The sequence below is a fragment of the Symphalangus syndactylus genome, chromosome 4 (genome assembly GCF_028878055.3).
Source record: "Symphalangus syndactylus isolate Jambi chromosome 4, NHGRI_mSymSyn1-v2.1_pri, whole genome shotgun sequence".
NCBI lineage: Eukaryota > Metazoa > Chordata > Mammalia > Primates > Hylobatidae > Symphalangus > Symphalangus syndactylus.
In genome coordinates, this window is record NC_072426.2 from 156414123 (window position 1) to 156426877 (window position 12755).

At 39.7% G+C, this 12755-nt stretch overlaps 1 protein-coding gene across 1 annotated transcript in view; it reads left to right on the top strand.

The window, feature by feature from the left end:
* Nucleotides 1-12755, top strand: part of WWC2 (WW and C2 domain containing 2) — a 228616-nt gene that overhangs the window by 156953 nt on the left and 58908 nt on the right. Inside the window, 4 exon segments of the mRNA XM_055276493.2 lie at nt 21-150; nt 2999-3145; nt 4204-4277; nt 9201-9443. Of these exon segments, the coding sequence (XP_055132468.1) occupies nt 21-150; nt 2999-3145; nt 4204-4277; nt 9201-9443 (594 nt within the window).

Consider the following 12755-nt stretch of genomic DNA (forward strand, 5'->3'; position numbering starts at 1 on the left):
TTCTTTTTCTGTTTTCACAGAATTGATAAAAAAATGTCTGGAGGCCAGAGCGGGTATGAACTCAGTGAAGCCAAAGCCATTCTAACAGAACTAAAATCTATCAGAAAGGCCATTAGCTCAGGAGAAAAAGAAAAACAAGATCTGATGCAGGTACATTATAAAACATTTTGTTAAGCCAAACTTCTACCTTCTGAGGCCCCCAGAAACTCTTACTGGGGCAGAAGTGCTCCCTCAGAGTCTGGATGACCCTTCCACCTCTGCCGCATTCGTGCGGAATGGGCCCTGTGGAGACTGTTGCAGGCACAAAGGTAGCCTGCTGCCTTGGAGGAGAGCAGAGTGGTTCCAAGTGACTGGTACACTTCATTGTAAGCAGCCTTTGGATGGCCTTTGAGATAGTGGGTGGTGGGGCCTGGAGCTCATGTGAGGAGATTAACATCTTGGTGCACCCTGAAACTCACTGAAAACTTCATATGGGACCCCGATAAGCAGAATTCTCAGCCCAGGATACACAAGGGATATGTCATTTGCCATCAGTAAGTAGAAGGCTTGCCTTTTGGGGTGAGGCTATGTGAGGAGCTTAGAAAAGCTTTCCGACCCAGTTGATTCTGGGGTGCCAGCTAAGGGTGGGGTAGGGAGTGCTGACCCAGCTGGGAGATGCCTATACAGTTACCCTAGGAAAGCTGCCAATGGCCATAGATCCCCTTACTAAACCTGTTGACTTCTCAGCTTGCGGGTCTTAACTCCCAGTGATCCAGCATCATGTGTAGAAAAAACAAAATAGCCATTAAGTGATCAGTATTCTGAATATCTATACTTATCAAATACAGTCAAGTTTTTTTTTAAGGGTGTCTCTCTTCCTCTCCTTCCCTCCATCCCAAACACTAAGAATTCTTATTTCATATATTTGGAGTTCTTACTTAGCTGAGGAATAATTTAGTCCGCATCTATGGGAAGATGTTAGAGTCCCTGATGATGTTTACATTCTCAATAGAACATCTACATTTAAATACCATATGTAACTACTTTGATGTTGGTTTCCAAAATATTAGTTGAATATAGATAAATATTCTTGGATCCATATAATTTTGCATTACTTGCAAGAAGAAATCTAATAGAAAAGACAAAATAATAATAGCAAATAATTATAAATACTGACTTCACACCAGACATTCTTCTAACTGCCTTGCGTGTAAATAATTCCCCTGATCCTCACAACAGCCACTAAAGGTAGGCACTGTTATTATTCTCAGCTTACAGACAAGGAAATTTCAGCACAGAAAAATTAAAGTTTCTTAAAGTCATACAGCTGGTAAGTAGCAAAACTATGGTTCAAACCCAGGCAGTCTGGGTTAATGTGGTTTTAACATATATATAACATGTGCAAGACTTCACTTGTGTGTATTTTGGTTTTGTTCCACAATTGTCTTGCTGATTAAGTCAGTCATTCCAGAAATGCATGTAGTAGGTCCTTTAAAAAAAAAAAAGTTAATAGAACTGGAGCAAATCTACATTGGAACCTTCTATTTCAACAATTTTAGGTCATCTCTCATTCTTCCTATAAACTTTGGATTCATCTGCAGGCCTGATTAAATTAAAAGATTAGATCCCTTTTCAGCTACTAAATTACATTAATTAGTAGATGCAGAGATTGACAATAGAGTTAGAAGAAACTTTATTTGAAACTGTGACTTTCAAACCTCTTTGACCACAGTAAGAAATAGATTTTACATCAAAACCCAGTAACACACAATTGTGTGTACCTACAGATACACAGGTGTGCATGTGTGCACACAGACACATATACACGCTCAAAATGAATTTCACAGAAATATGCCTACTCTTAAACTGGTGATGTACTCTGATTTTATTTTCTAGTATCTTCTATTTCATTTAAAAAAAATACTAGTAACAACCTACTAAATTGATGGAATGCATTGCCATCACAGATAAGTTTGAAGAACACTGACTTTTTTTCACTGCATAGATGGAAAAATAGAAAAGACTTGCACAAGGTCACTAAAAGGGTTTTTTGTTCTTTTCTGTATTACTTGATATGATCGTTTAAGTTTTATCCTCATATATATGTATATTTTGTATAAATATCCCTTTGAGAGAAAATGGAGAAAGTTAGGTAAAAAGTTTCAGATCTCTGATATTTCTAGTTCCTCCTAATCATGAAAATTTTAAATATCAGGATTAAATATAGGCTCTTTTGTTAATAATGGTTTCTTATCATTTTATTAGTATTACCCTAGGGTTTCCTTTTTATTGTTTTAAGTGGTTCAGATTAGTCTTTCCTTTTCAATACTTTCACTTGTTCATATCCTCCCTGTAAAGTAAACACAGTATATTAAACCCGAGTGCCCACAGCAGGCACATTTGCTTTTGATTATTCTCTTTACCAAACCAAACATGTCACCACAGGTAGTGCCATGCAGTAGACACACAGATGGGCTTGTTTGATGCCTGTGCCACTCATTAGCAACTTCTGAGCCTCAGTTTCCTAATCCCTAACGTTGATGTGAGCTAAATAATCTCTTGGGTCCTGTCCAGATGTACAATGGCATAATTGAAGAAGTCTTCAAAGTAGGAAGTTCTCTTACTGTATCTAAAATGAGAGATTATGTTATAGATACTCTGTTTCCACAATTTCAACTGCATGAAGTGAGTGGGTTCCTATTGAAATAGAGGCAATTTCTTAATGAAATTTTTAAAAATAAGACATGCGTGTATTTTAAAGATACCGTTCATAGGAAAATGCTGTTTTGAGATAGATAAGACAACTGGTTTAATATGATCTCGCTTCCAAAGTCACATGCATATAGGTGCAAAATTATATCCTGCTATTATTTTTTCGATTATATAAAATGGTAAGTACCTACTAAAATAAAGTTTTTTTTCCATTGAGATTAGCTCTTTCCTTTTAATTTCACCTGGTAGGGAAGGTTTGCTCTCTTCCATGTTAAGCTTTATGAAACACTTTGTGTTTTCTGAACAGAGTCTTGCTAAGCTGCAGGAGCGGTTTCATTTGGAGCAGAACATTGGCAGATCTGAGCCAGATTTGAGATGTAGTCCTGTGAACTCTCATTTATCTCTCTCCAGACAGACCCTTGATGCTGGGTCACAAACACGCATTTCCGGAGATGTAAGTTGTCTATGTTGAAGAGTTGGCCCAGTGTTGTCCTTGATGGGACTTAATTGCAATATGGATGGTAAACTGGAACCAGAAGTATATGTGACTTGGATGCTGGCTGTGTGCATTCAGTGTTTCATTCTCGTAAGATTAGTTTTAAAAATCACAGCCTTATCTTTTCTATCTAGGTGCCAAGCACTTCAGGATTTGTCCATATGAGTAGCTTTGTTCAAACTTTCTCATGCCGTATTCCTTTAGAAACACATTGAAAGGCTAGAGGCATATAAGAATTTAACTTTTTCCTGTTACGTTTAGAGTCTTGGAAATTTAGGTCCTTTCAAATAAACATTAGGCCAATGAGAAACAGAAAAACATGCCTTTTAAGACTAATAAGAAAACTTGTTTTTGTAAATCTTAATTGATTATATTAAAATGTTTAATTTGTGATTTATATCTGCCATTTAAATATTTATTGTGGCTTGGCTATTGTTAACTATTTTACCTTCTCCATTTTGGGATGCCATTAGCGGGTATTTACTTCTCAATACATTCCCATTTATTTTCATATTCTTTTATGCTGCTTTGAAATATGTGCTGTGAAAGTAAAACAGGTAGAGATCAACAGTAGGGCTTACCTGTTTGAAAATTAATTTTTGAACTTATTTAGTTTATATTTTGTACAGTTGAAAGCTAAATACTAGAAATTAGGCTCATAAAGGCAAAGAAATTAGTTCCAGTTCATAAATTTTATTGACCTGTACACCCTTCATAAACTCTAAGATACCAGACACATTTACCTTGGTATTTACAATATCAGGATATTTTTTATCTTGAATTTAACGTGTAGAGAAAATAATGTTAGAGTCTTTGAAAAACAGATGAGCTTGAATTGAAAGAAATGTTTTGACCCCACTGAGACAATAAAATAAGTGTCTTTTAAATCGGTGTTTCCCAATTTCAGTACCATCTTCTTTAACTTTTCAATTACACATACTTCCCAGAAACAAAAGCAATTTACTTCATTCATTAGCAGAGTTAATTGACTTTTTCCCTTTTTTTTTTTCCACTAGATTGGAGTGAGAAGTAGATCAAATTTAGCTGAAAAGGTCAGGCTAAGCCTACAGTATGAAGAAGCCAAAAGAAGGTAATGACAGAGAAGCTGTTATGTGCATGGCTCAAACATTTTCTTTTCCAGAATTAATCTTTACTCCTGTGGTGACATCTGCTGGGCACTCTCCATACATTCTTACCAAGGCCACCCTTCAGTTTTTAGCATGTAAGGGCTGCTTCCTCTCTGGTCTACCTTTTCTTCCCCCCGGCCCTTGCCCCCTCACCACCAAAAGCTAAGGAACAGGGAGAATTAATGAGAAGTGTAGAAATGAAATTGCCTCCTTCTCTTCTGAGAAAAAAGAAGCTTTGAGTTGGTACAATACTTAACTCTCAATTAAAAGTGAGAAGATTGGTTGCTTTGATGGAAATACGATACGGTGGTTCAGGTATAGGACTAAATAGCTGTTGAGGAGTTCTAAGGCAAATAAGTATTGATTTATTTGCCTTTGATTTGAAGGGAAGTCTTACTGCTAATGTCCTTGAAGGTGCTGAGGTGTCAGTTCCAGTTGACTTACTTTAGGGAAAAGGAAGAGAGATTCTTATTTCTCTTTTACCTCATAAACTCTTGTTAATCCCTGTGCTATCTTTTTCTTACTTTGTGATTCTGTTGGAGTGAGACATAAGAAACTTCCGTCTCAAAAAAAAAAAAAAGAGAGATTTCACCATCCTTATCTAGTAGACTTAAATTTTTTCCTAATATAGAACTCCTTATTATGAGGGAAAGGATTATACTGATACATTTGATTTCATTATTTTCCTTATAAGAGCTTTAAAATGCTATTGGGTTATTATTTAGGAGGACATTGGGAAAAACTGCATTATCATCCTGCAAGAAACAGGAATTTATCATGTTTGTCCCCATGACCATGAAAAGCTCAGCTGAGAACCAGATATTGAAGTAGATTCCTTATTATTGGTGATGATGATAACTTAAAAGCAATTGGCCCTAGTCCTTAGAGGTTATCTGGCTTTAACAAAGTAAAATAAATACAATATTCACCTCTATGTAACCTGTATTCTTAATATTACTTGGTTCCTCACTTCCTGAAAGAAACCTAAGCTTCATTCCACAAATTATTAACCATGTGAGCTTGAACAAGTCACTTAGTCAATATGAACAGCAGTTTACTCAGCTAATTTTAATGGCTTTAAATTTTCTCTGGCAGATTCTAAATTTCTTCAGGTTAGGAAAAAATGCTTAGGCTTTATTATCTCCTTCTCAGTGCCCAGATTAGTGCCTGCCCTTCAATAAGTATTTAGGATCAACTTCTGGTTTTGTGGCCTGGCGATGTGCCAGCTTTCGGTCAATAGTGCCTGTGGTCCTCTTGTTGTATGTCCACCTGGGCTGGCCTGTGGACAAATCCATGATTTAGGTCTGCTTTTCTGAAGGAGAATGGCCATGACTCAGAAGCAGTCTTGGAGAAATGGGCCTTATGCCCCTGCATTCTTTCAGGCTTGACTCTTGCCTCCCAGGGATCAGCTTCAGCTTTCACCCTCCTCTGACTTCTAAGTTAATTTTGTCTGGAGCTCACATCGCATTTCTCTTCCTAGGTGCTTCTAGAAGTCTTCTTCATATTCTGCTCCCCAAATTTGTCACACCCCTTCTAAAATAAAATTTAAGACCTGCCTAATGTCTGATCACACAAATAATAAACAGGCGCCTCTTTTTCCTGTATTATGTTGTTGTTCCTGGTTCAGTTGGTTAATTCAGTCACATCAAAACTTCAGACATTGGTTCTTTCCCACTTGGTTGCATTGGCATACCATTTGGGGTTTTGTTTTAAAGTTACTAGTGATGCTGATGAGAAAGTAAATCTCAAGTGCTTATGCATATGTTGAAAATGCCTTTTCCTCCTCAATTCTGAATAAGTAAAGAGGTAGGCTGTGTTTCTCTGAAATCTGTTTTCTCCTCCAGCCCTTGTTTTATGTGCTTAATGAAGTTAATAATATCATGCTTATTTAGCATTTTGATGATTAATTTTCTAGTACGTTGAGACAGTTGTTTATGGTTTTTTGGTTAAAGCTGAAGAATAGCTGATGTTACATCTATCATAAGTGCAGATGGTGGGAGAAAATCAGAAGTACACTGCATACACAGTGCCAGTCTAACATGGCAATTTTATTTTTATTTTTATTTTTTTTTATTTATTTTTTTTTTTTATTATACTTTAGGGTTTTAGGGTACATGTGCACAATGTGCAGGTTTGTTACATATGTATCCATGTGCCATGTTGATTTCCTGTACCCATTAACTCGTCATTTAGCATTAGGTGTATCTCCTAATGCTGTCCCTCCCCCCTCCCCCCACCCCACAACAGTCCCCGGAGTGTGATGTTCCCCTTCCTGTGTCCATGAGTTCTCATTGTTCAATTCCCACCTATGAGTGAGAACATGCGGTGTTTGGTTTTTTGTCCTTGCGATAGTTTACTGAGAATGATGTTTTCCAGTTTCATCCATGTCCCTACAAAGGACACGAACTCATCATTTTTTATGGCTGCATAGTATTCCATGGTGTATATGTGCCACATTTTCTTAATCCAGTCTATCGTTGTTGGACATTTGGGTTGGTTCCAACTCTTTGCTATTGTGAATAGTGCCGCAATAAACATACGTGTGCATGTGTCTTTATAGCAGCATGATTTATAGTCCTTTGGGTATATACCCAGTAATGGGATGGCTGGGTCAAATGGTATTTCTAGTTCTAGATCCCTGAGGAATCGCCACACTGACTTCCACAATGGTTGAACTAGTTTACAGTCCCACCAACAGTGTAAAAGTGTTCCTATTTCTCCACATCCTCTCCAGCACCTGTTGTTTCCTGATTTTTTAATGATGGCCATTCTAACTGGTGTGAGATGGTATCTCACTGTGGTTTTGATTTGCATTTCTCTGATGGCCAGTGATGATGAGCATTTCTTCATGTGTTTTTTGGCTGCATAAATGTCTTCTTTTGAGAAGTGTCTGTTCATGTCCTCTGCCCACTTTTTGATGGGGTTGTTTGTTTTTTTCTTGTAAATTTGTTTGAGTTCATTGTAGATTCTGGATATTAGCCCTTTGTCAGATGAGTAGGTTGCAAAAATTTTCTCCCATTGTGTAGGTTGCCTGTTCATTCTGATGATAGTTTCTTTTGCTGTGCAGAAGCTCTTTAGTTTAATGAGATCCCATTTGTCGATTTTGGCTTTTGTTGCCATTGCTTTTGGTGTTTTAGACATGAAGTCCTTGCCCACGCCTATGTCCTGAATGGTATTGCCTAGGTTTTCTTGTAGGATTTTAATGGTTATTTTTATTTTTAATTAGAACAAGAAACTTAATGGCACAAAGGTATGGATCTACTTCCATCTTTGCTCTTGATTATGTTTTTCATTCACCTTTTCTCTTCCCTTCTACAAGTTCTCCCAAGAAAATGGGAAAAAAGTATTTCTTTTCTGTTTTTCATATTTTGGTGTGTGCTGTTAACAATATCCAAAGTAATCATCCAACATTTTTCTGTAGAAACATAGATTCCTTGTGCAAACATCAGTGGAGTTCATAGTTCACTGAGATCTTGTCGTTATGGTCGAAAGAACCATGTGCCACTTACCTTATGAGCAGTCCTGATTGTCTTCACAGTGCCATGTAGCAAGTTATTTGACTCAGGTGGTTAGGACATTCGTACTGAGTCGGGAGTAATGTTAACTCTACCATGTGTTATGAAGCTCTAGACATAAGAGAAATCTGGGGTCAGGCAAAATTATGGAAACAGTGAGGTTTGCCTTTGGTGCATTTTCCTCCTCCTCCTGTCCCTGTCCACATCACTTCAGCACCTGTTGTCGCTCCAGTGGTGTCATGCCAGCTGAGCTGCCTGTACTAGTGAAGGTCCACCGTATGCTGCCTGCAAATAGCTGTGTACAGAGCAACCACAGGGCTAGCACAATAATGTATAAAGTGTCAGTGCAATGACTGCTCAGTAAATGGCTTGTACACCAGTCGGGGCACTGATGGGGAGGAGACTCACGTGCAGCTTAAGGAGAATGTGAAAGGGAGAAGGCCAAGCCCTGCCCCTTCTCTTTGGCGATGGGGGAGCCTTGATGGATCAACCCCTGACTCCCTCCCAGGGTCTTGCTCTGTCACCCAGGCAGGAGTGCAGTGGTGCCGTTATGGCTCACTGTGGCCTCATACTCCTGGGCTCAAGTGATCTCACCTTAGCCTCCTGAGGAACAGGGACCACAGGCACACACATCACCACACCTGGCTAATTTTTAAAATTTTTTAAATATTTTTGGTAGAGACAGGGTCTTGCTGTATTGCCCAGGCTGGTCTCGAACTCCTGGCCTCACATGATCCTGCTGCTTGTCCTCCCAAAGTGTCAGATTACAGGCATGAGCCACTGCACCTGGCCCAACCGCTTTCATACCAGTTGGCCACACCACTGCTCTCTTTGCTGCCCTCTCCTTCTCTGACTTACTAATGCCCTAGTCTCTGTACAGTCTGCCCTGGGGTTCCCATTTTACTAGCTGACAGCATCTAAAACGCATTGGAATAAAATGGATAGTGATGGCATCTCAGACATCATTCACCTCAGTTTTTTTAAAGGGAACCCCCCAGGCATCTTTCCTGTCACCTACACAGGCAGTCACATGTCAGGGCTGGCCTCTCGTGGCACCCAGAGCACTCAGCTTTTGAAGCGTCTGTGTACTTGGCCTTCACCGTTTTGTCAGAAAGCTGGGTGTGCTCACTCACATTTTAAAGATGGGGGAGAGAAACGGATGACAGCTGAGTGCAGAGACAGGCCCAGAGACTGGCGTGCAAGGCTGCTGCTCCCACTCCGGCCTCTCACCAGTAGACCACACCCCTCTCTGGTAAGGTCAAGTCAGGAAAATCTGGACAGCATGTCAGCCCCAAATTTGGCTTAGGCTGTGTTTACCTTTCTCAGGAGTTTTAAGTATGTGCATACCTCTTTTATCTTTTTTTTTTTTAGTATGGCCAACTTAAAAATTGAACTGTCAAAATTGGACAGTGAGGCCTGGCCTGGGGCATTGGATATTGAGAAGGAAAAACTGATGCTGATTAATGAAAAAGAAGAACTTTTGAAAGAGCTTCAGTTCATCACCCCACAGAAACGTACCCAAGATGAATTGGAACGCCTAGAAGCCGAAAGGCAGCGGCTGGAGGAAGAGTTGCTGTCCGTGAGGGGAGCGCCAAGCAGAGCTCTGGCCGAGAGGTTTGTTTTCCTTCTGGAAATGGGGCAGCTTTACTCTTGTGGGGGTGTCTTAACTGGATACTATTTTCCCTGGGTTTGGAAATCTCAATTGCATCTGTTCTTAGTGGACTGAGAAACAGCACAAATGGACTTTCTGTAGAGCAATAAAGTGTGCCATCCTAATGCCCCACAGGATAAGTTCTGTGTTTGTTAGGAACGTGCAAAACCTGTGACAGATGCTGAATAACTAAGGAATGCTGACATAAAACCAGGAATGTACATCATTGATGAAGTCTGATAACAATAGCTATAAACTATTGCACTCTGATAAGAAAAATTATCTAGACTCTTAGAGCAACTGAAGCCTCCTATTCTGGGTTTTATTACTCACAAGAATGCCAAAGTTTATTGCTATTCATTTCACAAGGAAAAGACAGCTTCCTCCCTGTGATATCCTAACAGGTCACAACGTACTCACTTGCATTTTGTTTGTCAGTTGCAGCCCTCCCATGAAGCAGGTGAAACTGTAAAGGAAAATACTCTAGGCAATTTTCTCATCTTTCTGTGGGAAGGTGTGAGTTGATTATTTCATCTAAAAAAATCCAGTTCTGTATACAGATCAGCTAGAATGTTAAGTGAGGGGACCTCTGTGTGTCAGTTTGACATGAACGCATCTGCATAGGAGCCTGGGTCCAGGCCTTGATGGCAGAAAGGGTTGGATACCTGTTTCAGGACAGACCAGAGGGCCCTTGAGAACGACTGCATATACATTCTTTAGGCCAGCCAGTAAAGAGCGGTGCCTGTTTCAGAGTGATGGGAAAGAAATTCACATTGGTATAATTTCAAGTGACCTGGAAGTAAGTTTAAAACACCCAGCCATAATCCAGTTGCTTAAAAAAAAAAAAATTTTGGCATCTTGCCTTCTAATTCCTTGTCCTCAATAAATGTTAGGGTTGCATGGCTACAGAATATCAAAACATTTGAAAAGTAGGGGGAGGGAGAGAGGAAAAAGTCTCTGACATTCCCAGTTAGGTGTTAGCATGGGGACTCACCTACCCCACGGTTAACCATTTTAGGAGAGTTGACTTCTGTGGGTTAAAATGTTGATCAAGGTAACACGCGGCCTCAGTGTCATAGCTGTAGGGAACATGAAAATGTATCAAAAGGAAAAGCCTCTGAACTATAATCTTCTACCCTCTTAATAATTCTCATCTTTGCCTCCATTTCCTCTTCTTTTCTTCCCTTCTTGTTCTGGCTTTTCTGTCTAATTTTGCTGACCAAAGGGTCAGCGTAAGGGAAGTACCAGCCAGGCTGGCAAAGCAAGGCACCATCTGACAAAGACCAGAAGGAACAAAAAGAGTAAGAAGACAAGGGAGAATTAGTTTGTTTTTGTTGTTGTTGATGTTGTTTTTCTGAATTACCTTGATATATCTAAATTTGTATACCTAAAGTTTCTAGCTACTGATAGTCATCAATAGCTATGATGAAACGGGTAGCTTTTATGTGGCCCATGTATAAAAGAGTAATGATGTTTCATACTACTACATAGCATTTACAGATTATAAAATTTTATATAATCATACGTGTCTAATGTGCCACGTCCATCTCAGCTGTTCTACTTTGTAGTAGGTGAATGTAGGAAGGACTTACAAACAGATTTGTTCTGGCAGAGAAAGAAAACATATTTGTTTGTCTTAATCAGCTTTTATTGAGGTGGTGTCTTGCTTGCCTTTTTTATTAGGAGTAGAGCTTCCAAAAAATGACTAATGATATAACATTAAAGATAACAATTTGTTCCTAAGAACCTAAACTTTGACTTTTTCCTAAGTACCTAAACTTTATGCTTTTGTTTGCACACACATAGTAACTCAAAATTCCAGTGGAAATAGTAGGCTTTTTCCCTTTTTTTTTTTTTTTTAACGAAAAGCCCAAACCTCACCAGAAACAGTAGGCTTGAACTCATTAGGAAGAGGAGCTATAAGATATATATATAAAAATTATTTATTTAGTGAGATCCAGCCACTGGGTTTGTGTCATCTGGGGAGTAAGTGGTGTGGATATGATACTTCCATGGCCCTGTCTCCCATGATTGGATGTTAGCAGGAAGGGAAACGTGTATTTTATATATGTAGTGTGTTGACTTTCCGAGTTACCTGGAAGAGCCAGGTCATTCAGTATTCCAAATAAGTGGATACTAGTTTCCTTATCAGTGTCTATGGCCAAAGGCAAATCCTCATACTCACATTGCCGTCAAAAGTGGAAGGACTCAGACCTTCTCGCTTGATCAGCTTAAAGCTTTCTAACTCCTATCCTGGGATGCTCCAAGTGACTCATGTCCAGAAGAGCAGAACCTACTGCCATTGGGAACATTGAATCCTTTCTTTCCCAAGTAGATACAACCTCGTCTGGCTTTGGATTTTGTTGTTGCTGTTCATGGTTTTGCTTTCTATTCCCCCATGCTCTGGCATTTTTTTTTTATGGCTTCACCCTTTCGTGTCTTCCTCCTGTGTGTGTGGGTTTCTGCTCTGCTCATTGCTGCTGTTTCACTGACACTGGGAGTTTAAGAGGGAAGAGAATGCCCTTGCCAGCAGTGTCTCCTCAGTGTCAAAGCAGGGTTGGCCGGAGCTGCTTTTGGGAAGTAGGATTTGCTGTGTGAAACTCAGTTTCATCATAGAACAGATTGTGTGCCACCAACCCCAAATCCTTCCTTTTCTTCTTGGTACTTATATGACTGTCAAAGAAAGCTACCTGCCGTATTCCCCAACATTTTCGTGTTTTCTACTTATATTTGGGGTTCCCCATTATTTCAGGGGTGACCTCTGGCAAGATTCTCAGTCATTGCTGAACGTTGGTCTCTGAAGGAGCTAGATGCACATGAATTTTCAGTCTCTCAGTGTGATCCTACAGCCCCCCGGCTCCGTTCCTGCCCCCATAGGGCTGCAGTGTCGCCTCGCCCACTGGGCCTGATGGCAGCGACTGTGCTTGCCACCTGGTGGTGGGAAAGAGGTGCTCATGGTGAAGGATCGCCAGGCCAAAAGAGAAATTGCTCGCAAATGAAAAAAACCATGCAGGGAAGGTGTTTCTATGCATCTTTCATATTCCTTCCTTGCAGTTATTGAAATTCCTTAAACTCTGTGCTTTTCTATACCTGGTAAGATCTTAACATTGCTCTTTGTTTTCTCACAAGTGTTGGGGGTTTGCCTTGTAATTGCCAAGACGTCTTAATTGTTTCTTAATTATTTGAATGTTTTTGCCACTGCTTCTGAAAATTTTTTTAAAGCAAGTAGGTGGGGGCATGAGTGTCACTTAGTTTTGAGTGGAAAAGGGACTTCC